The sequence below is a fragment of the Caretta caretta genome, chromosome 23, assembly GCF_965140235.1.
Source record: "Caretta caretta isolate rCarCar2 chromosome 23, rCarCar1.hap1, whole genome shotgun sequence".
In the NCBI taxonomy this organism is placed as follows: Eukaryota; Metazoa; Chordata; order Testudines; family Cheloniidae; genus Caretta; species Caretta caretta.
The window spans coordinates 3,886,801-3,913,767 of NC_134228.1; the positions used below are offsets into that span (position 1 = coordinate 3,886,801).

The 26,967-nt window shown below is 60.3% G+C and overlaps 1 protein-coding gene across 4 annotated transcripts in view; it reads left to right on the forward strand.

Moving 5' to 3' along the window:
* The window catches only part of PLEKHG2 (pleckstrin homology and RhoGEF domain containing G2), a 44,762-nt gene extending 20,829 nt beyond the window's left edge, over nt 1-23,933 (forward strand). For 3 of the 4 annotated variants that reach the window (XM_075122382.1, XM_048833188.2, XM_075122381.1), the window contains 15 exons: nt 3,189-3,255; nt 4,521-4,567; nt 4,921-5,071; nt 5,683-5,814; nt 6,165-6,347; nt 6,982-7,074; nt 7,714-7,800; nt 7,994-8,027; nt 8,629-8,730; nt 9,043-9,126; nt 9,792-9,833; nt 10,299-10,336; nt 10,853-11,128; nt 12,419-13,973; nt 15,616-23,933. In XM_075122382.1, the coding sequence (XP_074978483.1) occupies nt 3,189-3,255; nt 4,521-4,567; nt 4,921-5,071; nt 5,683-5,814; nt 6,165-6,347; nt 6,982-7,074; nt 7,714-7,800; nt 7,994-8,027; nt 8,629-8,730; nt 9,043-9,126; nt 9,792-9,833; nt 10,299-10,336; nt 10,853-11,128; nt 12,419-13,973; nt 15,616-18,083 (5,359 nt within the window). In that variant the 3' untranslated portion in view covers nt 18,084-23,933. Of the gene's footprint in view, nt 1-3,188; nt 3,256-4,520; nt 4,568-4,920; nt 5,072-5,682; nt 5,815-6,164; nt 6,348-6,981; nt 7,075-7,713; nt 7,801-7,993; nt 8,028-8,628; nt 8,731-9,042; nt 9,127-9,791; nt 9,834-10,298; nt 10,337-10,852; nt 11,129-12,418; nt 13,974-15,615 lie in introns of those variants that run through there. The other variant, XM_075122383.1, reaches the window with a different exon arrangement.
* Nucleotides 23,934-26,967: the final 3,034 nt, after the last annotated feature.

Sequence of the window (26,967 nt, forward strand, 5' to 3'; positions counted from 1 at the left end):
ATTGAGTTGATTTCTGAGTTCCCTGCAACTTTGGTAACAGTGACCCCCATGTGGAGATTAAACCTGCAACCTCTGGATCTAGATCTCCCATGATGCAGCATGGCCTCACTAAGAGAGGAGAAAGTGGTGCATCAAGGGAGATGTAGTCCAACCAAAGAGCCTGGCCCATAGAGAATGAGATCATAAGGTACCTGAATTAGGACTACTGACTTGAAATATTTTAGTCTCTGGCCGAAATTCAAGATTTTGCCCCAAAAGTCAAAATTTTCTAGGAGCGGGAAGGAACCTTGAGCTAAATGAGGGAGTGAACAGTTTTGATGGTTTGCTTTGACTCAAACAACTCTCTCAAAGTTCACAAAGTTTTTTATTTTTGCATGGGGGAATTTCCCGGGTCTTTTAATTGGTGAAACTTTCGGGATCAGAGACATTTTCGCAAACGCTCCCGGCTGCTGTGCAAACGCTCATGGAAAAGGTGATGGCACGAGATCTCCCACATCCTTTACGTAGGGAGCCCTCCTGCCCTGGGCGGACGCAACCTACGTTGGGACAGAACCTGGTAGAAGAATTTTCGATGGAAGAGTTTTTCCATCGAAAGGTTGAAACGTTTTGTGGCACCAGTCACTTTCAGTGACGTTTTCACAGGGAAAAGTCGAAACGTTTCGTTTTGACAGTGCCAAGAAATGTTTAATTTTGACATTAATGTTTCAATTCATTATGTTTTGTCTTTTAGTTGATGTTAAAATATGAAGTGTAATATTATATTTCTATCTATTTAATGAGATGTGTGTACATACAGTATCTTTCATGTGTATATGTTATAGCGAATGGTGAGTATGGTAGATTTAATATTTTAATGCAATCTAAAAGTCAAGCCCAAATGACGATAAAGTTGAAATGAAACACTGAGGGCCCCATCCTGCCAGGTACTTCACAGACACAGAATAAGCGACAGTCCCTGCCCTCAAAGAGTTCCCAGACAAAGGGCAGGGAGAGGAAACTGAGTCCCAGAGGGGGGTGTGGCTTGTTCATAGAGTCAGAGATGCCAAGGCCGGAAGGGCCCATTAGTATCATGGAGCCTGATCTTCTGGATGGCACAGGCCAGAGACCTGCCCCCCAGATAATTCCCAGAGCAGATCTTTTAGAAAAATGTCCAGTGAGTTCTCACTCCAGTGCCCCACCTGCGAGGCTGGGCTGCCCCCCACCCTTTCTCCCTCTTTGAACTATACTTGTTTCTCTGCTCTGCCCCCTGGCCAGCTTTTCAGCATCCTTGGAGATGCGGGGGCCTCACCCATCCAGCCGGGTGTGCCTCAGTTTCTCCTTTGCTGTAACAATGGGGTTAAAGAGGAACCCCTTCAACCCTGCGTGTGGTGAGATCTAACAACTTGGCCCCACTCCCTCTCCCGGAGCCAGGAACAGAACCCAACAGCCCTGGCTCCAGCCCCCCTCACTCTAACCATTAGTCACCACTCTCCTTTCAGAGCTGGGAATAGAACCCAGGAGTCCTGCCTTTCAGCTCCCCTCCCCCCTCTCCCCCCCCCGCCCACACACTCTAAAAAGCCCAGGGCTGTTTCCCTGGGGATCCAGGCGCTTTGCTGGGTGGGGGCGGGACGCCCCAGCAGTTTGCTAGCGGGGGCAGCGAACGAAGCGTCTCGGGGCCGGGAGCTTGGTTTGCGTGGCGCATTCGGTTTGCAGCCAGGGCTGGCTCTGGGCCACCCTGCCCCCCCAGCTCTATTCTCAGGGTGGGGGAGGGGAAAGGGGGGGCGGGGGGTTGTTTCCTGTAAGAGCCCGAACTCCCATCTGCGTCTGTTTAAGTATTTCAGCTGCGTGGGCCGGCTGCCGAGCCGAGCCCGGGGTGCTTAACCCTGTCGGGGAAGGAGCTGCATGCCGAGCGGGGGCTGAGTAGCATGGGGGAGGATTCCCCCACACCCCACCCCAGGCCCCACCCAGGACACCTCTTAATGGGGAGAGGCGTCCTTGCTTTCCTGGGGAATTTTCTTAGTCGTGGCGGGGGGGACTTTGCATTAGAGTGCAAACGGGGAGGGGGCAATACGGGGTGCGGGCATTTAGTGGTTAGGAGTGGGGCTGGGAGTCAGGACTCCTGGGTTCTATTCCCAGCTTTGGGAGGGGAGTGGGGTCTAGTAGTTAGAGCGGGAGTGGGAGCTGGGAATCAGGTCTCTGGGAACATCAGGGTATCAGTTGCAGCCAGGTTTAGGGTGCGTGTGTGGAGGGGTCGGGTTTGAAACGAAGGAAGGAATGCAGAAACGAGTAAGTGGAAGGAGGAGGTGGCGGATAGGTTCAGCCCCCCTCTCTCCCCATGGCAATGTTTGGCTGGGGACGGTTGGAGGGGGCAGGTTGGATCAATGAGGAACCCTCCCCCCCCCCACCCATGCCACGCCTTCCGCCATGTGGTTTGCGGCTGGGTTTCTCCTCTGCAGCCCGGCCGGTTCCCAGAGCTCATTTCCTGGCGGGGCCGTGCGAGGGCGTGGGGTGGGGGAGGGTGTTCTCGGGGCGCTGATCGCCGGGGAGTCCATGTGAGGGGGGGTGGGGCGGGAAGGGCCGTCAGTCGCTCACTAGGAGGCGTTCTCCCCTCCCAGTTTTCCCTAATCCCAGTGGCCCAGCGCGGGCGCCCTAGAGAAGTGAGACCCTGGCGCGTCCGCCCCGCAGCCCTGTGGAGACGTGAATCCAGAGAACCCACCTTCTGTGTAAATTCACCCTCCACCCCCTACTTAAAGCATTTGGCAAGGGTTGGCCTGGCCGCTAAGCATGTGAGTGCCGCTGCCCTCTACTGGCTCTAATCAGCACTGCCCTTCTGTGTGTCATGGCCGCTATACTGCTAGCGGCTAGTGGGGATTCTCCTTTTGCTCTGGTGGCGGGTGGGGACCGGGCCTTTGCAGCAGAAATCTTGCACCTGTTGCTTGCATTGAAAGGAAGGGAAAGTGCACAGCTCAGGGACTGGGCCTCAGTGCCTTGTTCGTTGAGGTCATGGGTTCGAATCCAGCCTGTATAGTGGAATGCAATTATGCAAACTACATGCAAATTTGGAGTCTGGGCATGCAGTTTCTGGGTGCGTGCAGAGGGGTCTCCCGATAACACAGATCCCCCCCGCCCCCCTCAGAAACAGCCTTTACACTGGGTGCCCCTTTGCATCAGCGGCTTCACCCCCTGCCCTGTTTCTCCCCCTTGTGCAGCGAGCTCCTGGAAGAGCTGGAGAGCAACAGCAGCGCCCATGCCATCGCTGAGTGCTTCGTGCAACGGGTAAGGGCCCGCCTGTCCTGCCCCTCCCTGCCCCCCTCCAGCAGCCGGCTGTGACCCCTTTCCACCTCTCCTGCACCCCCTAGCATACCCAGGTGTGTACTGCACAGGCTCCTTCCGGCTCTGTTCAACTTTGAGTGCAGGAGCCAATGGAGGGGTGGGACCGTGTCACGTGGGGGTGGGACATCTAATTCCCCCCCTTTTGCAAGGAGAAAGGGGCCCGTCCCAACCAGGGGGGGGTTTGGAGCAGAGCACCCTTAAACGTTGCAGGGTGAGCCGTACCCGATCTGGTTAGGGGGACCCTTTGGTGGGGGAGGGCGAAGAGGGGAAGGATGAGAGGGATAAGGAGGAATGGAAAGAATGAAGAGTGCCTGGGGTACAGAGGGGTGGAAGGATGGTGGGTGGGTGGATAAAGGATGGATGGATGGATGGGGGTTGGAGGGGGAAAGAGGGATGCTGGCTGGATGGAGTGGGGGAGGATGGAGGGAGGGAGGAAAGGAATGGGGTGGGAACATCAAATGAGGAAGTGCCTAGTGAAAGGAGGAGCAAACTGATTTCCACTGAGGGGATCTTGGGAGAGATGCCTGCTGTGGGGTGGGGTTGGCGGGGACAGGTTATCAAGGGATTTTGGGGGATGAGGGTTGGAGGAGGGGTGACCTGAGGTTGTGGGGTGCAGCCAGAGTAGAGGGGGTCAGTCTGGGAACTTCAGTGGGAGATTGAAGGGGTGGGCTGGGGTGGGAACGAAGTTTGAAGGAGCCAAGCAAAGGGGAATGGCCAGGTGGGGACCGAGTCTAGGCTGAGAGCTCCACACCCCAGAGACGGCCGCATCTCGGAGCCGAGCGAGGGATCCCTATAAAAACAGCCCCGGCACCCCACCCCAGAGGTGGCTGCACCTCACTGCCGGGCTCCATGTATAAACAGCCTAAATCACACACCCCACCCCCAGAGATGGCTGCATCTCAGCACCAGGTGAGGGATCCCTTATAAACAGCCTCCCCGCATCCCACCCCAGAGGCAGATGCATCTTAGTGCTAGGTGAAGGATTGGCGTATGAACACCCTTGCGCCCCACCCCAGAGGTGGCTGCATCTGAGTGCTAGGGGAGTTGGGTGCCCTTTGGGAGCGGGGCTGGGAAACCCTCCTCCCTGTCTGCACCTTGGCTTTCTCCCCGGTTGGCGCCTCCCGACCCCGCTCACTCCATGCCCCTGTCCCATCCCTGCCCTCCCTGGCGCTGCCCCCTCCCCTGACACCCTCTGTCTTCTCTTGCAGAGTGAGGAATTTGACATCTACACCCTCTACTGCATGAACTACCCCAAGTGAGTAGCTGCCCCCAGCCCAGGAGTGGGGAGGGACGGGGTATCAGAGCAGCATGGGTCCCCCCCCCACCGGGCAGGGGGAGGAGGGAGAGGATGCCTGGGCTACTGGGATCTGAGTGTGTCCCCCCAGCCCTGCTTGGGGAAGGGGGCAGGGATGTTAGGAACCGGACTGGGGTGGGTAGGCATGCCCCCTCGCTCGGTGCCGGGGCGGGCACCCCCCAATGCCTGGTGCCAGGCAAGCGGGCACTTTCCCTTGCCCAGTGCTGGGGCGGATGGGCACTGTCCCCCATCGCTCGCCACCTAGCGGTCTGGTGCCCTCGCGGTGCCCGGCTAGCTTGCCCATCTCCCCCCAGCTCAGTGTCAGTGCTGCGGGAGTGCATGGAGAACCAGGTGCTGGCGGGGTTTTTCCGGGAGCGCCAGGCCACGCTGTGCCACTCCCTGCCCCTGGAGACCTACCTGCTGAAACCCGTCCAGAGGATCCTCAAGTACCATCTCCTGCTGCAGGTGGGTGGCACCGCCGAAGGGACCAGCCTCCTTACCCCCGGCTCTAGGGCCGGGCCGACACTCCCTGCCCCTTTCCCCGGGCTGCGGGAGATTCAGGTGGGCAGAGGCGCAGGTGGGGTGCGCAGGTTCCCTGCAAAGGGCTCTGGGAACGGGCACCCGCTTGAAGTGACTGTGATGGATCCACGGAGCAAAGACCCCAGCACTGTCCAGCCAGGAGCTCCCCCCGCAGCCAGAGCTCCCGCCCCACTCCCCACAGCGCCCCCTGCTGGAAGAGACTGGGAGCTCCCGCCCCACTCCCCACAGTGCCCCTGCTGGGAGAGACTGGGAGCTCCCGCCCCACTCTCCCCAGCACCCCTGCTGGGAGAGGCTGGGAGCTCTGCCCCATAGCGCCCCCTGCTGGGAGAGGCTGGGAGCTCTGCCCCACAGCGCCCCCTGCTGGGAGAGGCCCTGGAGTCGCTGGGAGCTCGCCCCAGGGGCATGGCCCTTGTTGCCCTGAGGGCCCAGCTCGGCCTCTCCCTGGCGTCTGTGCCAGGACCCCCAGGCTGCCATGGCCCCTGCCCGTGGAGGGAGCCGGTGGGTACTTGAGGGGCCGTTCTCCTGCCGCCCCCCAGGAGCTGGCCCGGCACTGTGAGCGGAGCAGCGCGGGCTACGAGGCGGTGGAGGAAGCCACCATCACCATGACGGCCGTGGCCTGGTACATCAACGACATGAAGCGCAAGCAGGAACACGCCGCCCGGCTGCAGGTGAGGGGGGCAGGGGGGGCACCGTCCTACCACCCCAGTCAACCCCCCCCCGCAAAGGGTCCCTCCTGGCCGGACCCCCAGCCCTTTCCACAACCCCCCGCTTCCTCCCCCCACCCCGGGTCACCCTCTTGACAGACCCCGACTGGTCTCCCCCATCTTCTGGTCCCTTCCTGGCTGGACCCCCAACTGCCCCCCACCTGAGCCCTCCCATGCCAGGGACCCTTCCCCCCCAGGTCACCCCCTTGGCAGGCCCCCAGCTGGTCCCTCCCCTCCCCCCAGTGGGTCTCCATCCAGCCAAGCGCCCCCCCCGGCCCACGCGGCGGCTGATCTGTGGCCGTGTCCCCCCCCAGGAGCTGCAGGGGCTGCTGGTGGACTGGATGGGGCCGGAGCTGGAGGCCTTCGGGGAGCTGGTGCTGGAGGGGCAGTTCCGGGTACAGCGGGTGCGGCGGGAACGCGCCTTCTTCCTCTTCAGCAAGATGCTGCTGGTCGCCAAGCGCCGCGGGCCGGCCTTCGTCTACAAGAGCCACATCTTCGTAAGGGGGGGCCCCGCCCCAGGGGGGGCGAGCAGGGGGGAGGGGTGTCCCCGTCCAGTGGGGGGTGAGCAGGGGGAGGGGCACCCCTATACCCTGGGGTGCATGGCCAGGGCTCGCTCTCTTCTCTGAGGGGTGGGTGAGGGAGGGGGGCTCCCTGTTCTCTGGGGGGTGAGCAGGGGGAGGGTCGTCCCCATCCAGTGGGGGATGGGAAGGGGGAGGGGCACCCCCATCCCCAAGGGGGCATGGCCAGGGCTCGCTCTCTTCTCTGGCGGCTGGGTGACGGGTCTCTATTCTCTGGGGGGTGAGCAGGGGAAAGGTCACCCCTTTCCCTTAGGGGGCGGGGGCTCCCTATCCTTTGGGGGAGGGGCATCCCAAATCCACTGGATGGCAGGGGGCCCCCCTCACCTTGGCTGGCTTTCCCCAGCTGTCCCCCTGTGGCCGGGGCGGGGTCTGTACTAGCCCCTGTAGAGTGTGCCCGCGTGGCCCCCATCGAGGGGTGCCCGGCCCCTGGGCAGTTCCCCCCCCGGCAGCTCCCTCATGTCGTGTCTGGGCCCCTGTGCTGTCCCCTGCCCCCACGAGGGGCCGGCAGCCAGAGCAGGGAGGGACCATGCTGCGCTCTGCTCCCCCCACCCAGTGCTGTAACCTGGCCCTGTCGGAGAGCCTCAAGGACCCCCTGAGCTTCAAGATCTCGGACCTCACCATCCCCAAGCAGCAGCACGTGGTGCAGGTGAGTGCAGCCCCCCCTCCACCCCGAATGTTGCGGCGCTAGGGGGCAGGGACTCATCAGTGGGGTCTGGGGGAGGAGGACTCTGCCCTTGCAACGAGTTCCAAGGGCAATTCCCCAATGCGGCACTAGGGGGCGCTGTGTTGGGGAGGAGGGTCTCTTTCCTCATCACGCAGGCCTCCCCCCCTTCCCCCCCCCGGTACCCCCTGCAGAGAGTGTGGGGGGGCTCAGAAGAGGGCGCTCTCCTCACGGCCCCAGGGTTGTGTTGGGGTGCGTTGTCCTTTTGCCGGAGAGACGCAGCCGAGATCCTGCCAAGTTGTGGCTAGTGAAGATCCCCTGGCCCTTGCCCCTGGCCAAAACCCGGATCGGTTTCCCCTCTGCACCTTCACTAGGATCCTTCCTCGCTCCCTGTCCAGCTCTGCGCTGGGCGAGGGGTCCCTGTATAACCAGCCCCCGCGCTCCACCCCAGAGGACTCTGTACCTCTCTCCGGGTCAAGGGATTCCTGTATAAATAGCCCCGTCGCCCCACCCCAGAGGACGCTGTATCTCAGCACCAGGGGAGGGATCTCTGTATGAACAGCCCCCGCCCCAGCAGCGGCTGCATCTCAGCGGTGGGTGTTACTTCCCCCGTCCCCTCTGCAGGCCAGGAACCAGGAGGAGAAGCGGCTGTGGATCCATTACCTGAAGCGTCTGATCGTCGAGAACCACCCAGCGTCGATCCCTCAGAAGGTGAGCAGGGGAAGGATGCAGCTAAGGGGTCTCCACTGGCTGCTCGGGGTCTGTTCTCAGACCTCGCTCCTGTTCCTAAGGGAGCCATTGGCTCTGGCTGCCTCCCGCAGCGGGCTGCGCTCCCCTCTTACCCCTGCAGGGGGCGCTGTGCCCTGTAGCCAGGTGTGTAACCCCCTTTTCCTTGCTGTTACAGGCCAAGCAAGTGCTGCTGGAGAACAGCTTCCAAAGTAAGTGAGGGGCTCTCTGCACCCAGCCCCCCTCTCCCAGAGCTGGGGAGAGAACCCAGGAGTCCTGGCTCCCAGCCCTCCCCTGCTCTAACCACTAGACCCCGCTCCCCTTCCAGAGCTGGGGAGGGAACCCAGGAGTCCTGGCTCCCAGCCCTCCCCTGCTCTAACCACTAGACCCTGCTCCCCTTCCAGAGCTGGGGAGAGAACCCAGGAGTCCTGACTCCCAGCCCTCCCCTGCTCTAACCACTAGACCCTGCTCCCCTCCCAGAGCTGGGGAGAGAACCCAGGAGTCCTGACTCCCAGCCCTCCCCTGCTCTAACCACTAGACCCTGCTCCCCTCCCAGAGCTGGGGAGAGAACCCAGGAGTCCTGGCTCCCAGCCCCCCACCTCTGCTGTAGGCCAATAGCCTTGTGGCCGTTGCTGAGTGACAGGACTGGAGGGGGTGGGAAAGGGAGGGGATGGAAGGAGGAGGGGCTGGGCAGGGTATAAGCAGAGCACAGGGCTCGTGGAGCTGCCAGATTTGCCGGGGTCTGATGCATGGACAGCGTTTGGGGAGGGGGCAGGTGCGGTGTTAGACGCTCCAACCCCTCGTCTGTACCAGGCTCCCCGGAGATCCGCTGCAGCCCGGAGCCCCTGAAGACGCCGGCCCCCTCTCCAAGGATGGAGGATGCTTGGGGCTACGGCCGCGGCAGGCGGCAGTCAGGTACCAAGGGGCCGGGGGGAAAGCGGGGTGCAGCGGGGTGGGGGTGTTCCCAGCCGCGGGCCAGGCCCTGTTGAGCTGAGCTGGGACGCCAAGGGGATCTTGACGCCAGCAGGTGGGGGTGGGACCGTGTGCCAGGGAGCGGGTCCTGGTGCTAATGTCCCCATGTGCAAGGACCCAGCTGAATTAAGGGGCTGGCCGGGGAATCCCGACCCTCTTGCCCTGGTTCATCTGCCTTTCCCCAGCCCCAGGGAAGCCAGAGGCAAGGGTGGGGCAGGATTCCTCTCCGATCTGGTCTCTCCTGTCCCGTTTCAGAGCCGCCGGAGAGAGCCCGCAAAAGCTGCCCCGTCGCCCAGCTGGATGGCGCCCCTCAATACCGCCGTGGACGCAGGCAGTCCGGTGAGTGCCCCTGAGCCAGTACGTGAGGGCAGGAGAGGAGACAGCCCGGCTCCTGTGGGGATTTGTGGGGGGTGGCACCTCCCAACTGGTGCAAATGGGGCTGTCAGTGGACTCCGCCTACAGGGGAAGGATTGATTGGGCCATGAAGACGGAGCCCCCCCCCCCGACGGGGAAACTGAGGCATGGATGGTCTTGCAGCAAATAAGTGACCGAGCTGGGGAGAGAACCCAGCCCCCCTGCTCTAGCCACTAGACCCCACTTCCCTCCCAGAGCTGGGGAGAGAACCCAGGAGTCCTGACTCCCAGCTCTGGGAGGGGAGCGGGATCTAGTGAGTTAGAGCAGGGGGGCTGGGAGCCAGGACTCCTGGGTTCTCTCCCCAGCTCTGGAAGGGAGGTGGGGTCCAGTGGCTAGAGCAGGAAACAAGAAGGTCAGGACTCCTGGGTTCTCTGCCAAAGACTTCCTGTGTGACTTTGTATAAGTCGTCTCCACTTTGTGCCTCAGTTTCCCCGGCTGTCATTCCACCTGCTGGCATGGGCAACACAGGGGAGCTCCCCAGGTGACCCGAGCAGCTCCGACTCTTCCTGGCAGGGTGGAACCTGAGTGTTCCCGCCCTCTCCCTGCCCCTGGGGGGCTTCAGCTAACGCTTCTTCTTCCTCTGTCCACAGAGCCGGCCACTGAGCTGAGCCAGATGGGACAGGAGCAGAACGGTAAGTATCCCCCACCCTGCTCTCTTGCTGGCCTGCAGCCCTGACCCGCAGCCCCCACCGATCCCAGCCCTGGGCTCTCCCACAGCTTTCCTGGTGCCCCTCACCTCACTGCTATCCCAGCCCTGGGCTCCCCGCAACCAGTACCGTTGCCGACATGTAGACAGTGCTGAGTTTTGGACCTCAGCCTTCCCAGAAGGTTAGACAGGCGCTGGCTATCCCATCACTGCCCACTAGAGGGAAGTCTTGCCCTTTCCTCTAATGCAGGCCCGATACCGGGGTAGATGGGCTCCAAGTCTGACCTGATCTGAAAATTCCTGTGTTCCTAAGAGCCCGGGACAGGACCTGAGCCTAGGAGGCACCAGCGGGGCTGGCCCTTGTTTTGCCAGATGGGTCCGTGCTGGTGGGTTTGGGGCCGGCTGCTCAGGTGTCTAACTCTGGGTTTGTCTCTTTCCCTTCTGCGCTGAGGTCGCTGTCGGGGGCTCCCAGCCACCCCCAAATTGAAGGTAAGGAGCCGGCGTGTTCTGGGGTTTCCCTTCCCCGGTTGGTGTTTTATTGCTGCCAATAAGGGCCTCGGTGCCGGGGTAGGAAGTTGGAAGGCGTGTGCTGTGCTCCCAGCTTGGGGGGAGGGGCAGGACTCCTGGGTTCTCTCCTTGGCTCTGAGAGGGGAGTGGGATCTGGTGGTTAGAGTGGGAGGAGGCAGGGAATCAGGACTCCTGGGTGCTATCCCCAGCTCTGGGAGAGGAGTGGAGTCTAGTGGTTAGAGCAGGGGGAGGTTGGGAAGCAGGACTCCTGGGTTCTATCCCCAGCTCTGGGAGAGGAGTGGGGTCTAGTGGTTAGAGCCGGGGGGAGGCTGGGAATCAGGACTCCTGGGTTCCATCCCCAGCTTGGGTTGGGGGGGGGGGTTAAAACAGGTGAATAACCCCACTTCCCTCTCCCCACCCAGTGCCCAGGTCTGGGGGGCCTGCGTGGAGGGAGGGATCTGGGGGGACTTAGCAGCCTGGGGCCTGTTCTCTTTGCAGCACGCGGGCAGCGAGGGGGAGCTGTTCCCCGCCCCACTACCCCTGGCGCCCTCGGGCAGCGTCTGCACCCTGGACTCCAGCGTGGCTGAGGAGTCAGACCCCGGCGAGGATGCCGAGTCGCCCCCATTCTGCCTGGCCGAGGAGCCGCTGTCCATCACTGAGGAGATCCTGGAGCTGCTCAGCCAGAGGGGGCTGAGCAGGGACCTGGGGACGGAGGAGACACCCTGGGGGCAGGGGGAGCAGCGCCCTGGGAGCCCCACTCCACAGCCGGAGCAGGTACGTGAGGAGAAGGGGCATAATGGGAGAGAGGATCGAGGCAGCATTCGCAAGTGGATGGGGCACTGGGCTGGGAGCCAGGACTCCTGGGTTCTATCCCCGGATCTGGGAGGGGAGTGGGGTTTAGTGGTCAGAGCAGGGGTCTGGGAGCCAGGACTCCTAGTTTCTGTCCCTGGCTCTGGGAGGGAAGTGGGATCCAGTGGTTTGAGCAGGGTTGGGGGCTAGGAGCCAGGACTCCTGGGTTCTTTCTCTGGCTCTGGGAGGGGAGTGGGGTCTGGTGATCAGAGCAGGGCCTGGCACTCAGACTTCTGTGTGCTCTCTGGTAACATTTTCAAAAACACTTAAGAGCAAAAGCCCCATTTTCAAAAGCGACCGGGCCCTTCAGAGTCTGATTCTTCCTGGGTCCTGTAAATGGGACTTGGGATCCGAAAGTGCGTCGGGGCTTATGAAACTTCTACCCCGGCTCTGCCAGCGCGGTGCCATCAGCTTTCCGCCCAGCCCGAGATTTGGCTGAGAAATCCCACGATTTTGGCCTGAGAAATCATGAGATTCAAGTGTTCTTTCTGCTCCTTTGACCTCACGGGTTCCCCCTTTTCTGTGCAACCAGGAGGGCTAGCAATGTCCTTTTGGTCTTTGAATCAAAGCCGAGATTCCCCCGAAAGCCCATGATTCCAGGAGCTGGGTGATTATTAAGTGAAACCGCAAGGATCGCGACCGCTGGCCGCGGTGCTGTTAGCTAGACCTGGACGGGAAACTTTTCTCATCCTAGGAGCACGGTCAAGAGATGGAAACATTTTCCCTTCCCAGATCGGGATGTAAAATCAAAATCTCAAAGATTTTCTCCAGTTGGAAATTCGTTTCCGTTCCGGTCGTTTCAAACGTTTCATTTCACTTTTGATCCTTTTTTTTTTTTTTAAAAAAAAAACTCGGGGCTCTCCATAAATGGCGTAACACGTTTTGGGGTGATTTTTCAAGCCCTGCCCGCCCCAGGTAACACTTTGTAACATGGAAACAAAGCGCGAAATGAAGGATTCACCCATCCGCTGCCGTGTTACCTCATTTTTTACTATTTATATTTTTTATTATTTGGTTTGAACCGGAAAACTGGAATTTTTCATTTAAAAAATGTAGAACCCTTTCCCCCCCGCCCAGGTGTTTTCGAGGCGAGAAATGCGTCCGTTTCCCGCCAGCGGGGGTCCGATTTCGACGGATCAGCATTTTCTGATGGAACAATCCTTTGCTGGGAAGTATCCTCCTCTAACCCTGCTGATGTGTGCTTTCATCCCCCAGGATCCGCCTCCGGGCCGCATCGTGCTGGAAGAACGAGCAGAGGGAAGCGAAGTTCAGGAGGGAGATGCCCCTGGGCGAGACGAGCCCCGCCGTAGCAGCTTCGGCGTGATGCAACCCCTCCCGCCGTGCCATCCCCCCCGCAGCGAATCGGAGGAGGAGCAGCAAAAGCAGGAGCGGGGCCCTTCCCCTCTTTGTGTCCTAGAAGACCTGGATGCAGAGGAGGCTGCCGGCAAGCCAGAGGTCCTGGCAGGGGATAACGCTTTGCGTGAAGGGCTGGAAGCATCCAGCGGGGAGCTGGGCGCCACCAATGGGGCCTGCCCCCCGTACGGGGATGGGGCAGCACGGGACTCGCCGCTGACCCGAGACGACCGGCTGCTTATTGAGAAGATCAAGTGCTACTACGAGGCGGGCGAGGCTGCCCCAGACCCCCCCGCTCAGGAGGGCGCCCTCTCCGCCCCTGCAGGTGTGGTGCGGGACTCTGTGTTCCACCTCAACCGCCTCCCCCAGCAGGAGGGCGCCACGGACCGCGAGGGAGGCAGGGCTTGTTGGGCCAAGGCCCGCCCTGCCCGCCAGGAAGATGCTAGGAGGAGGTGGGGCCAGTTTCTTGACCAAAACACCAGCCCTCATGGTGCCAACCAAGAGGATTCTGGGAAGGGGGCGGGCCTGGCCTTTGAACAAGGCACTGAATTTGGCACCAACCAAGAGGCCCAAGAGGATGCTGGGAAGGGTCAGGGCCGGCCTATCAACCCAGACATCCATGGCACCAACCAAGAGGATACTGGGAGGGGGCATGGTCAATTCATCAACCAAAACACCCAATCTGGTGCCAACCAAGAGGATTCTGGGAAGGGGCGGGGCCGGCCTATCAACCCAGACATCCATGGCACCAACCAAGAGGATGCTGGGAAGGGGCGTGGTCAATTCATCGACCAAAACACCCAATCTGCTGCCAACCAAGAGGATGCTGGGAAGGGGCGGGGCCAGCTCATCGACCAAGGCACCGAAGCTGGTGCCAACCAAGAGGATGCTGGGAAGGGGCGGGGCCAGCCTGCCAGCCATGCTGCCCTGCCCGCTGCCAGCCAGGAGCCCGAGTACAGGTCGTGCGCGGAGATCCGGCGGGCCTGGCGGGAGAAAGAGCGGGGGGCGGTGGATGCCCTGGGAGGGCGCACCCCCCTCACGAAGCGAGGCAGCAAAGGGCCGGTGGCTGCTCGCGAGCCCCCACCATTCCTGGAGCCCCTGTGGATCGTGGAGGAGTCTGATCTGGCTGCCCCGCCCCGGCCGCCCCGCAGCGACGGGCTCCCTCGCGCCGACGGTGTCCCGCCCGCCGGCTACGCCCCCCTGCCCGGGCTGTCCGAGGACAGTGCCCCTTGCCTGCTGGAGAACTCGGAGCGGATCCTCAGCAAGGTGCAAGCCCTGGCCCGGATGTACAGCGAGAAGATCGGCCGGGCCAAGGCGGCCCGGAGGCCGCAGGACGGGCCGCACCGCCCAGCACCCAGCAGGATGGGCACCCTGCAAAGCCTGCGGGAGGAGATGCCAGGGCCCTGCCTCCCTCTCTGTGAGTCCCAGGGCCTCTGGCTGGGTGGGTAGGACCCTCCACTGCGGCATGGCTTGGAGGGGGGCCATGGGAGGGGTCCGGGGAAGCCCCAGGTGTCAGAGGACCCCACCCTCTGTAGGGCACCCCACGGTGCCGCTCTGCGTGCCAGGCTTTCTCCAGCATGGCTCTACCTCTCCCCACTGCTCCCCACCCTGAGTCCCACTCCATGCCCCCCTGAGCCAGCCAGTCCCCCCTTCAAATCTCTAGGCTGTGTGGAGAATCATGATGGATCCCAGGGCAATGGGGCAACGTGGAGTCCAGATCGGGGCAGGATCTGATCCTCCAGCAGCGCTGGCCTGTTCGCCCCCCGGCTCCCTGGCCGTTGGCTTACACGGACCTGGGAGGCAAGGGGCAGGGAATCTGGATCCCTCTTTACGTCAGTCTCTGCTGTCTGAGCGCTTGTCCCCGGGTGCCTGGACACCAGAGCAGGCTGGACTGCGCCCCGGAGCCACCAGGCCTGTCCCAGCGCTAGATAACGGGTCCCTGACGCAATGACCTGTGGCGTGCAGCCGGCGCCGAGCCGCCCAGGGAGACGGGAGTGCGGAGCCTGAGCAAAGGTGTGCTGGGACCCAGGCGTGGAAGGCAGGATCCGGCTGCCTGGAGCTGCAGAGGGGACTCTGTGCCGGCTGTGGCAGGGCTTGAGGTGCCAGAGGAGCGGCCAGATTGCGGAGCTTTCCTTTAGCTCAAGCTGTACATGCCTGGGTGGATTTCAAGGCCGTGGGTTCTAGTCCCAGCTCCCCTAAGCCGATGGGGATGATCCCTGCAGCACATTCGCTCTGTGCAGGGAGCATTCATAGGCGCAGCTGGGCCCTGTTTGCTCGCACACAGTCATTCCAGGGGGGATCAGCATAGAAAGCTGGCTGGAACCCCTGCAGGCTGCTCCTGCTCCTCCCCGGGCGGCCACACAAAAGTAGCTGTCCTGGGACCGGAGCCCAGGAAAGAAAATGTTCCTTGCAGGGGCCTGAGAGCAGATGGGAAGAGCCGCTGGGAAACCGGAGCCGGGGGGCTGGCTCTGGGGAAATCAGACACTGCCATCTGAGCAATGTATGTGCGTCTGAGCAAGAGACCGCAGCCCCCTGTCTGGCACTCGCACGACAGGCAGAGTTACCTCCTCAAAGGGATTCAGGAGTTGATTTGCTAGGACAGATCCCCAGCTGGGATGAACGCCAGAGTAATATCCCCGTGCAGTGGGACTCAGCACCATTCCTTTGACTTCCGGGACTCCTAACTCCCGTTCACACCAGCTGGGGTGGGGAGGGGGTCTGACCCTAGGCTCTGTCCTGCTGGGGTCCCTGCACCCCTAGCTTCGGGGGTAAATTGGGGCCGCGTGCTGAGCCTGCAGTAGGAGAGAGAATAATATTTGTCTCCTCAGCAGGTCTCCGAGTGCTTCACAAAGGGGGTCAGTCTCATTACCCCCCTTTTTACAGATGGGGAAACTGAGGCACGGGACTTGCCCAAGGTCACCCTGGAGCAGCGCAAGGAAGAACTGGGTCTTCTGAAGCTCATGCTTGTGCTCTACCCGCTAGGCCACCCAGCTGCGCGTGGGGATAAGGCACTTAAGTCGACAGGGAGCCGCTGACCCCTCTCCCCTTCTCTCCCCCAGGCGAGCCCCGGATCTACGGCCACGTGCTCATCCGTGAGCCCCTCCTGCACCTGAACTGCATCCAGGAGAACGTGCTGCTGGTGGCCGCCATCCGAGGGAACGCCCTGGATCTGCACAGTGACCGGCCTCCACCTCTCCTGGCTTCCCAGTGCCTGGGTTCGGCCCCGGCCGAGGAGCCAGGACCCGCCTGGCAGGAGCTTCCCGCCCCCGTGGCTGTTTCACCTCCCCCGCTGCTGGTGGAATCGCCTCCGAAGCTCAGCAGGCACCCCCCGAGCCCAGGTGATCCGGCTGGGGAAGGCCCCGGCACGGGCAGGTCTCTGCCGCCTGCTCCTGGCGCTACCGGTGGAACTGGCATGACGCCCGAAGCCGAGTGCCCGTCGGTGCCAGGCTGCCAAGCCAGGCTGGCGGGGGCAGAGCTGGCGGCCAGCGGGCGCCGGGGTGAGGCGAGCGCCAGGGAGGTTTCCGTGGAGACACCAGCCTCCTCTCCCTTCTCGGAAGCGGCCCTGAGCCAGCAGGCGCCGGAGGTGGCCGGTCCGGTCCCAGCCGCCTCCCCCAGCCCTGCGGAGGAGCGTGAGCCAGCGTGTGTCGGCACGTCTGCCGAGCCTGGCCTGCTGGGGCCGGGTCCCTCCATCCCTGGCGCCGGCTCCCAGGAGCCGGCGGGGGAGCAGAACGGGCCTGCCGCCATCCCGCTGCCCGAGGAGCGGGCCCTGGCTTTGGGCAGGGATTCCCCGCCTGGCACTGAGGAGCCATCGCCGGGGCCCGTCAGCTGCGGGACAGGAGAGGCGTCCCTGCCTGCCGCGCCGGACCCTGTCCTGCCAGCGGCACCCTCCGGTGCTGCGGGGTCCCCGCCTCCGCTCCACAGCAACGTCCTGCCTCTGGTAGCTCAGCTGTCCCGGGGCACCCGGCTGCCTTCCCGGGCCACGGGGGTGGCACGCCCGTCCCCAGCTGCCCAGCCCGGCCGTGCCGCAGCCCGGCCGGCTCCCACTTCGCCCAGCTCCAGCCTGGATCGCAGCCCCCTCCCGGCTCTGCCGCGCCTCCAGACCTCCTCCCCGGCACACCGGCGCCTGTCCTCCAGCGCCGCGGCCATCTCCAGGTACATTGCCGCCTCCTGCATCAGCCAGAGCCTGGCCAAGAGAAATGCTGCCCCCTCGGGGCCACCTGGCATCCAGCCTCCTCCAGCAGAGACTCCGGCACCCACCAGGCCTCTGCCTGCTTGCTCAGCCATCCCGAGACCGGCTCCCGGCCCCTTGGGGCCACCTGGCATCCAGCCTCCGTTGGCAGAGACCCCGGCACCCACTAGGCCTCTGCCTCCCTGCTCAGCCATCCCGAGACCGCCCCCCAGCCCCTTGGGGCCACCTGGCACCCAGCCTCCGTCAGCAGAGACCTCGGCACCCACCAAGCCTCTGCCTCCTTGCTCAGCCATCCCGAGACCACCCTCCTGCCCCTTGGGGCCACCTGGCACCCAGCCTCTGTCAGCAGAGACCTCGGCACCCACCAAGCCTCTGCCTCCTTGCTCAGCCGTCCCGAGACCACCCCCCGGCCCCTTGGGGTCCAGAGCCCTAGCACCCCCATCTGCTCCATTACCCAGTGAGAAGGCCAATGCCTGGTCCCATTGTACCAGCAAGCGGGACCCTTCCCAGCTCAGCGTCTGCCCTCCCCCCTGTGCCAGCCCTGGGTCGCCCTCTCCCGCGGGCTGTTGCCGCAATTCCAGCTGGCTGGGGGAGCCCATCCCCTTGGCGCCTGGCTCAGCCGTGCTGCTGGCCTTCGACCGTCTCTCGGGGATGTGCCTGGGCCCCCGAGCTAAGCAGCCCACCCCCTTCTCCTCTGCTTCAGAGCCCAGCTCCAGGGTCCAGTCTCCAGCGCCGGCCTGCCAGCGGGTGTGCTCCCCCCCTCCCTCCAGCCAACGCCCTGCAGTGGGAAGAGCTGGCTGTGCCCCCCCACGGCCTTGCTCCTTCGCCCCCTTGCATGTCCCCACCCAGCCTTCCACCCCCCGCCTCTCCTCCCCCCTGCAGCCCACCTCCTACCCCTCCGCCACGTTACCTCAGCCAGGCAGGAGGCCGAGGGGAAACCCCGAGAGCCCCCCATCCCCTAGGGATGCAGACCGGGTGGGGTGCTGCTCCGGGGCGCCCTCTAGCGGCTCAGCCAGTCCCAGCCCTGATGAACTGGATGGCATCAAGTGGCCGGACATTCCCGGCTTGCGTTCCAGGTACGCTGAGCGGGCGGGCAGCATGGGGCCGCCGGGTTCGCCAGAGGAGTACCCCAAAGCGAGGGGGGACTTGGCTCGGGACACGGGACCCCATCGGGCCAGCTACTCCACCACCGTCAACATCCAGATCGGGGGCAGCGGCCGGATCGCCTCCTTCAGCAACGCGCAGGTCAGCCTCACCCACCCGCTGCTGGCGGCACCTGGGCAGCCCAGCACAAGGCGGATCAACGGCAGCACCTTAGAGACCCCGCAGAAAACGTGACGGGCCAGGTCGGGCAGGGGGGGTTTACAGCCACGGCTGCAGGACCACTCCTGGCTCTGCATGTCCCCGGGACCAATGGGACCAATTTCTAGGGCTGGATGGTAGGGGGGGATGAATTGTTATTGACCCACTGGGGTTGGCAGGGGTGGGGCCAGATCCCCAGCTAGGGTAATTTGGCCCTACTCTATTGACACCAGCTGGGGGTCTGGGCCCATTGACCTCAATGGAATGAGGCCCATTGATACCAGCTGGGGGTCTGGGTCCATTAATGGAGCGATGCCCATTGACCCCACTGCAGTGAGGCCCGTTGATACCAGCTGGGGATCTGGGCCCATTGACCCCAATGGAATGAAGCCCCTTGATGCCAGCTGTGGATCTGGTTTCCTTGGGTGACTTTAGAGGCACAGTGGGGTGGATAAGGCCAGCTGAACTCAAGAGTCTGTCTGTGCAATTAAGCAACTGTCTCTAGCCCTCCCAGGCCAGGAGGGAGCTGCGGGACCTGTTCTGTAAAAGCCGTGTGCCCCCAGCGGATTGTGCTCGTCCCAGCCAGGTGGCCACGGCACCCACAGGCCAACAGGCTAAGTGTTCTCCGCCTTGCAAGCCCCCACCTGAGGCAAACGGCATTCGGTTCTGGCTCTGGGTTGTTTTAACTGCCTAGCTCGTTCCTCGGCGGATTGGGCCTGGACGGGGACCAAAGTGAGCGGTGTGGGTGTTTGTAAAGAGGAGTGGGCACTAGGGGGACACAAACGCACACAAAAGCCTAGCCAGCAGGGGGCAGGATACACACCTGCACGCACCCTTCAGCGTGCATGGTGCAGTACGGACATATGCACACCTCTTTAGCCAGCAGGGGGATCTGCACGCACACCCGCCTAGCCAGAAGGGAGCAGTGTGGACCCACACAGAGCCAGCAGGGGGCAGTAGGCATACACCCAACTATTTTCCTGCTCCTTTTAAAGGTGAAAACCAAAGTGTCTTCCGGGCCAAATCCTTGCTTCAGCCACACTCTGCTTGAAGCAGCCCAGCAGAGCGAGGGCAGCAGGCCTGGGGAAAGCCATTGTCCTGGTGCAGAGCCTGGTGCATTAAGCTGCGTGGAGCCTGGCTCGGCTTGCTAGACCCGGGGGTCAGTTTGTCTTTGGACTCTGGTGCATTGAGATGCTGAGCTGTGGCAGCCAGACAATCCCTGTTGTGCCTTCACTCTGGTGTTTGGGCCTCCCCGGGCAGAAATCCAGCTCCACAGAAGTCCCCCTTAAACCTGCGTGAGCTGTTGCCCAGGGGTCGTATTCCTAGTTCTGCTACAAACTCCTAGTGTGTGACTGTGGTCTAGTCACTTCATCTGCCCTGTGCCTCATTTCCCCCCAGGGGGATTGTGGACTCTTTGGGGCAGGGTGTGTTGCTTGCTCTGGGCACGGCATACATCTCAATTTTTCCGGGTGCTACTGTAATTAATCTAATAGACACTGAAACTACAGCTCTGGTGAGCTGAAGCTGGTGCATGCCCTAAAATATGTAGGAAGTGGGAAGTTGCTTTCTCTCCAAGGGAACCACAGGTGTGTCCTCAACACATGCTTAAGAGTTGGCCCCAGGATCACACAGAGCGTGCTGGAAATGTCAAGGCAGCCAAGTCCGTCTGTTTACGAGGCCTAAACGCACCTTAAACTCAAATTTGCCCGTAAAAATTGCATTGGGACAGTTGGGTAGAACCGGTTTTTAAAAATATTTGTATCAGATCAACATTGAAATCATCAGCTCAATGTCTGTTTAAACCAGCTGGGAATCTGGCCCCATTGACTCGCCCCGTTTAAACTTGGTGGCTCTCCAGCTCTACAGAGTGGCCACTGGTCCAAATTACTCCAGAATGATTTTTTCCCCCTCCCTAGGCACATAAAACCCTGTAACTCAAAACCACTCCTCAGTTTCTTCCCAGCTTTCCCTGGAGCTGAGTTGCCCTGAGATTCTAGTGGATCTCGCTGATGAATTCAAGATGCAAAATACCAGTTTGCTTAAATATTGCACAGGTACAGTAAAATCCCTCCAGATGGAGCAATCCTGGGTTGTGATTTGGATGAAACTTCTTGGAATGTTTGAATCCCTGCTTGTTTTCCTTGAAATTAACAAGGGGAAATTGTGTGTGTGTGTGTGTGTGTTTCCTTTCCCTAAAAGAGGAAATCAGGAACAGGGTGGCAATAAAATGAGAATAATGAAATAAAGATCGGCTCCTTGGAAAAGCAGTGCAGCTATGTCTGTGGTTTTGCAATGAGTTTTTCTGCTTCATTTCTAAAGCTGGGATTGCACAAGGCGATTTTTAAATTGGAGCAGCAGGTAGTTAAAGAGACTCTGGTATTTAATATCGAGCCTTCCAGATGGAACCATTTAGCTACATGTTTCTGCAAATTATTTCACAGCCCACCAATTGGGTGGCGGGGGGGGATCTCTCTAGGGTTATTAGCTCCTTTACTGCTTGTAATGTATGAGCCTGCATGTTTTCGTCCATTTGAGATTCAACTTTTTTCTCCTCTGACTGCTGGGGCAATGCTCGCCTTGGACAATCTGGCCAAGATGTCAAGGCCAGGTTTAAAATGTCATTCATTTCCTTCTCTTGTGGCCTTTTTTTTTTTTTTTTTTTAAAGGCCAGAAGGCACCATCCTGCCTTTCTGTATAATCCAGGCAGCCAGCCCCTCCTGGCCATTCCTGTCCAGCCCATGCCTTCAGGCTAAACTAGAGCCAATCTTTAGCCAGTCTTGATCTAAAGAGTCTGAGAGATGGAGAATCTGCCCTGTCCCTTGGGGAACTTCTCCAATGGTTAGCTCCTTGTCCCATTACCCACTTGCTGCCCCCTCCCTGTTTCCAGTCTCCCTACCTCTAGATCTTGTTCTCCCTTTGCTCAATTATCAAGCCCTCCACTATCAACAAACTCCTTCCCGTGTAGGTCCGACCGCCCCTTTTTGACTCAAGCGGCTCGTCAAAGGTGGGGGCCATGCAATTGTTCCAGCTGGGAAGAGAAGTTGACGATAGAATCTGGCACCTTTGATGCAATCTTGTTTATTTGCAAGGGACCAAACAAAGTCCTGTTTCTCTGAACACAGGTGGACCCAAAACATGAGAGCTCGCTTCCTTACCCACAGCAGCACACATCCTGTGGGTGTGTCTGTCTTTCTTTCTGTGCTTCTGTGTGTCTCCCTCTCCATGTGCTGTGCCTCCAAGACACTTACCCCAAAATCTATACTCTGCCAAACTCCCCTTCACCAAAGTCTTTTGAATTCCTGAGTGGCTGTGGTTTGCCGTGGTCTTGGAGAATGCTGTTGTATCTTACACTGAAGCTGAATGAAGGACAGCTGTTAGCTCATCCGTTTCAGGGGGTTTAACCCAACCTAGGGCAGTACTTCTAGCCCGACATCACGTCCTCTCCTCGGTTAATGAAATCGACTGAGCTTCCCCCGCCCTCAGCTGGTCTCGTAGCTCCTCTTTGTTCAGGGACCTGACTCTGATCTCACTTCCACCTGGTTTACGTCAGAGGGGGCACCAGACTGGAGCTGAGCCGAGGCCCATCTCGCCCGGTATCCCAGCTCTGAGGGTGGCCAGCGCCAGGTGCTGCAGAGCAAGGTGTAAGAACCCTGCAGGGGCAGATGGGGGATAAGCTCCCCCCTCCCCGCCACATTAGGAATCTGTCTCATCTCTAATAGTCCGAGATCATCTTATACCCTGAAGTAGGGGGTTCTGTCTCCCTCAGCATGGTTGTAAATCGAGCCACTCCCCCAGGGTATTATTATTGACTGCGTTAGCGTAGCACCTAGGACCAGGACACCCCCTCTCCCCATGCCAAAAATTGAATGTTTTCATTGCTATTAGGTGTATTACGGTAGCACTCGGGCGCCCCAGTCATGGGCCAGATCCCATTGTGCCAGAAGCTGTATGTTTTTATTAGCATTAGTTATGTTACAGTAGCACCCAGGAGCCCAGTCATAATCCAAGACCCCCCCCACTGTGCCAGGTGCTGTACATTTGTTTTGCTATTAGGTGTATTACGGTAACACTCAGGTGCCCTGTCATGGCCCAGGACCGCATTGTGCCCGGTGCTGTATATTTTTATTGCTCTTAGGTGTATTACGGTAGCACCTAGGTGCCCTGTCATGGCCCAGGCCACTGTTGTCAGGTGCTGTACAGATACAGAACTGTCCTACCTCCAGTGACTTCCTGTGGGGTGTTGTCCCAATGCAGAGGGGTGAATCTCAGCCCTGGGGAGGAATTGTGGTGGAGGTGGCCCTTCCTTCCCCCACCCACTGGGGAACCCCCTTCCCACCCCATCTGCTTTGCCCTGCTTTGTCGCTGGGCCGCATGGTACGTATTTTTCCAGCCTCATCCCCCCCCGGCACGGCTTCTATCCCTGCCGTCCCTCGGCCAGTTCTTTCCTGGTGTCGTCTTTGCCTGTCCTCAGAGCCACCCAGCGAATCGACCGATTTATTTGATGTGGCCCCCAAATAACACCCCACCTCTGCAAATGGAAAAGCCGCAAGATAGGAAAAGATAGTGCAAAACCAACACTAGGCCTAGTGCGGCACTCAGACCAGTGGGTCGGCGGCCAGCTTGCTGGGCTTCTCTTCCCGGGTCTGGGCAGGAACGCGCCCTGCTGGTTAGGGAGGGAGCCAGGACTCCTGGGTTCCACTCTCAGGTCTGGCTTGACGTGTGGTCTAGCGGTGAGAGCCACGACTCCTGGGTTCCAGTCCCAGATCTGGGTCGGTGTGTGATCTAACAGAGAGAGCAAGGGGACCAGGACTCCTGGGTTCCTGTCCTAGTTCTAGGAGAGAGTGAAGATCAACAGTTAGCGGAGGGAAGCCAGGACTCCTGGGTTCCATTCTCAGCTGCGTCGCACCCTCCTGGGCAGACGTGACCCCCTGAGCCATGGCGAGGAGGGAGAGGGTGACACAGGAGGTCGGTGGACATTTGAGTGTGACCAGGGGTGTGCGGGAGCGGGACGGGGGTGAGTGGTAAGTGCTGAAGGCTGTGAAATTGAGAAGGGATGAGGGATCAAGCTATCCAGGTATTCGTATGCTCCTACGCTGCCCATCACCATGGCCTCTGAGCCCCTCCCAAGCGCTAATGGATTGCTCCTGCCAACGTCGCCTCAGATTTCCCCAATGCGCTCCAATCCAACGGAGTGTGGCTAGCGGTGAGAGCAAAGCAGCAGGAGCCAGAATGCCTGGGTTCTTTTCCCAGCTCAAGGTAGCTAGATCTAGTGGTTAGAGCAAGCCAGGACTCCTGGGTTCTTCGTAAAGTCTAGGTGAGCAGTGGCATCTAGTGGTTAGAGGAGGGGTGGGGGGGGGGGCTGAGAGCAGGTTTCATGGGTTCTACCCCCAACTTTGGGAAAGGAGTGTGTTGCTTCCCGTCAGTGGTTAGAGCAGGAGGGACCAGGCGCCAGGATCAGGCCTCCAGTAACCTTGTCTCCGTCCAAATCGTTGGACAGCCACTTGTGACGAAAATGAATGTTTACACTTTCCTCTGGGCCAGCGGCCGCCTCGGCTCACACCCCTGCTCGCCAGAGCTTTTGTGGTTTTCAAACAGCTTTGTCCGTTATTTATGCTGTCACAATCACCTTTAAATTAACGCCCCAGGGTTTTTAGTTCCTCTGGCTTCTTGTGAAGTTTGCCTTCTTGTAAATCCATTGGCGGTGGTTAGGATCTGATGTTATGTTACCGGTCTGGTGGATTGGTTTATGGCCCCTGTATCATACGTACAACTTGGTTGGACGTGTTTGTTCTTTTTACTTCTGGTTTGTTTTGTTTTTGTATTAACATTAATTTTGGAAGAGAAAAAAAATTGCCAGCCATAAATAAACAGTGATGTTTTCAGTGACGCTGGACTCCCTCTCTCTCTCGAGCAGGCCCTCATTGGAATAACTGTCCCCAGCACATCTCCTTAGCCAAGCTTTCTCAGATGGGGAAACTGAGGCCCAGGAGAAAGTGGCTGCCCCACAATGAGCTGGTGGTAGCGGTGGGATTAGAACCCAGGAGTTCTGGCTTCCGGCTCAACCCACTAGGCCACTCTCCCTGCCGCAGCCAGAAAGAGAACCCAGGTGTCCTGGTTCTGATACAGCCTTGCTCTAGACCCCACTCTCCTCCCAGAGCCAGGGAGAGAACCCAGGAGTCCTGATTCCCAGCCCCCCACTTAAGTGTCCTTCCTTCATTATGACAGACCAAGGAGCCCCAGAGCCAGGGGCCGCCTCCTGTGAGCAAAAATACACCCATACATAGCCTCCCTGTCCCCACACCCCTCCCCTCTTCTGCTCCCCCTCTCCTCACAACCCATGCCCTTTTCTGCCCCCTCCCCTCCATACGGAACCCCTCCCTTCCCCCATACATATCCTCCCCCTCCCTTCCCCCACGCCCCCTCTCCTGCTCCCCCTCCTGTCACAGCCACTCTCTTTTCTGCCCCCTCCCTACACAAACTTTCCCCTCCCCCATACATATCCTCCCCTCACAACCCCCTCCCTTTTCTGTCCCCTACACAACCCCTCCCTTCCCCATACATATCCTTCCCTTTCCCTGCCCCCACACTCCTCCCCCTCCCTATGTAACCCCTCCCCCACACCCCTCCCCTCTCCTGCTCCCCCTCCCCAGCTGCTCATAGCCCTGACTCACAACCAAGCAGATCAAACCCAGAGCTGGGTGCAGCTGCAGCCGGACAGCCTTTGCGGTGGCTCCCGGGGTGACCCTGGCCTGACACTCTCCCTCTTGCCTTCAGACGGGCTGGAGACATGAAGGGGCTGGAAATGGATGCACAGAACACCCCCCCCACACACACACACACACCCCTGCACTAGATCCCCCCACCCCACCCCTTTCTGGCTCGCTGTATCCCACAGCTGCTACCGGCTGGGCTTGGGAAGGAACAGGGGCTTGGGGTGGGGGGGCATGTTTTCCTTTGGAGCTGGGTTCAAACTGGGGCCAGCCATGGTGCAGCTGGGCTCCAATGAGCTGAATGAGGGACCCTGGACTCCTGGGTTCTATTCCCAGCCTTTGGGGTTACAGCAGGTTGGGGTCTAGTGGTTGGAGCAGGGTGGTCTGGGAGTCAGGACGCCTGGGTTCTATCCCGGGCTCTGGAAAGGGCGTGGGGTCTAGTGGTTGGAGCAGGGCGGTCTGGGTTCTATCCCTGGGTCTGGAAAGGGAGTGGAGTCTAGTGATTGGAGCAGGGCGGTCTGGGAGTCAGGACTCCTGTCTGCTGTCCCTGGCTCTGGAAAAGGAGCAGTGAAATAGCATTCAGGACTCCTGGGTTCCTTTTCCCAGCTCTGGGAAGAGCAGGGGGCCTGTGGTTGCAGGCTGCGGCTGTGGGAGGCAGAAAGCCCAGTGCAGGAGTTGTGACCGTGGCCTGGAGAGGACCCCCGTAGCCCACCAACCTTTCAAAGCGTCTGGATCTTAAACTTTTCCCTTTTACAAATAACTCGCCCCAAGTCCCAGTGCTGGGAACAGAACCCAGGTGCCCGGCAGACCCAGCTCGAATCCGCTCTGCCTTTCAGGCTGGATTTGTCACATAAATGTGTCTCTCTCTAACCATTGTGTGACATTTCCCTTCCAGAGCCGGGGTGGGAGCTCCTGGCGCTTGATTGCCACCTGCCTGCGGCTGCCTGGCAAATAGCTACATCACCCCACTGGTGAAGCATGTATTAACCCCCTCTCCCCTGGCAATTTTTCCTGGAGCTCCAGTTGGAGCAGCTTGGGGTGGGGGGGTGGGGATCTGAGAACCCAGCATTCAAAGCCTGCAGGGGGGATCGGATGGCTGCATAGCCTAGAATTTGTTTGGCGTGGTCCCCAGCAGAAGGAGGTCTCCCCTCACCCACCTCGTCTCTGGCACAGAATCCGTTAGGCCCACTTTTCTTTTTAGAAACGGGTGTATTTAATTAACGGCATTGGGGGAGGGTGGGGGAAGACCCTGTAAAACAGGCTCTGGAGTTTAAAAAAAAATAACCCCAGATCCGGGGTGACCCCCCCACCCACCCCAAGATCTGTTGCCAGCTGGGGCCTGCTGGTGTGCCGCGAGGCGGGGTGGGAAGAAGGCTGCAAGGCGGGCAGGCCGCACGCCAGAGAGCATACCGACCTTTGGGAACTGGATGCAGATGGCAGGAGATAAGTTTGAAGAAATCCAGGCTGAGCTGGAATTCCCCCGAGCCCGCGTGGGGGAGGCCGGCCGGCAGACGGAGACTCTCCAGGGGAGGGCAGCCTGCGTGTTAGCAGGTTTGCGACAGCCTTGGCAGGCCCTTGGCTGGGTCCCACGCTGGGGCAGGTATCCCAGAATGCAGTGCAGCGGGGTGGGGGGCGGGTAGGAAGATTGGTTTAGCAGTTGATAGACGGGGCCGGGGGCATTAAACTCCGGGTTTCAGCAGCTCTGGGTCCAAGTCCCAGCATCCTGTTGGACTTTGGGCAAGTCACTGTCCAGGCTCCGTGACTCAGTTTCCCCATCCATACAATGGGGCAGTGCAGTACAGTGGCTAGGGCACTGGAGGAGGAGGAGGCAGGATACCTGGGTTCTATTCCTGGCTCTGCTGCTGCGGGATAAGTTCCCCCGCAACTGTTCTGTGCCTCAGTTTCCCCGCCTGTAAAACAGACACAATACTTCCCAGGAGTGCTCAGCTACTATGACCTGGAAAAAATACCCAGAATTCTCTGCTCCCTGGCATCATTAGCAGTAAGGGGTGTGTGCGTGTCTGCAGATTTTCCCAGCATGCAGCAGGGTAGGGGCGGAGAAGGGCCCACAGGGAGTGACTCTAGCAGATGGAACCTGCAAGGAGCTGCTTATTTGCACCTAGCTCTGCACTGGAGGAGGGGGCAGGTTATGGGCTAGCCCCCCCCCCCCGCCTCTGAGTCATACCAGCAAGGGGACAACCCTCTCCCAG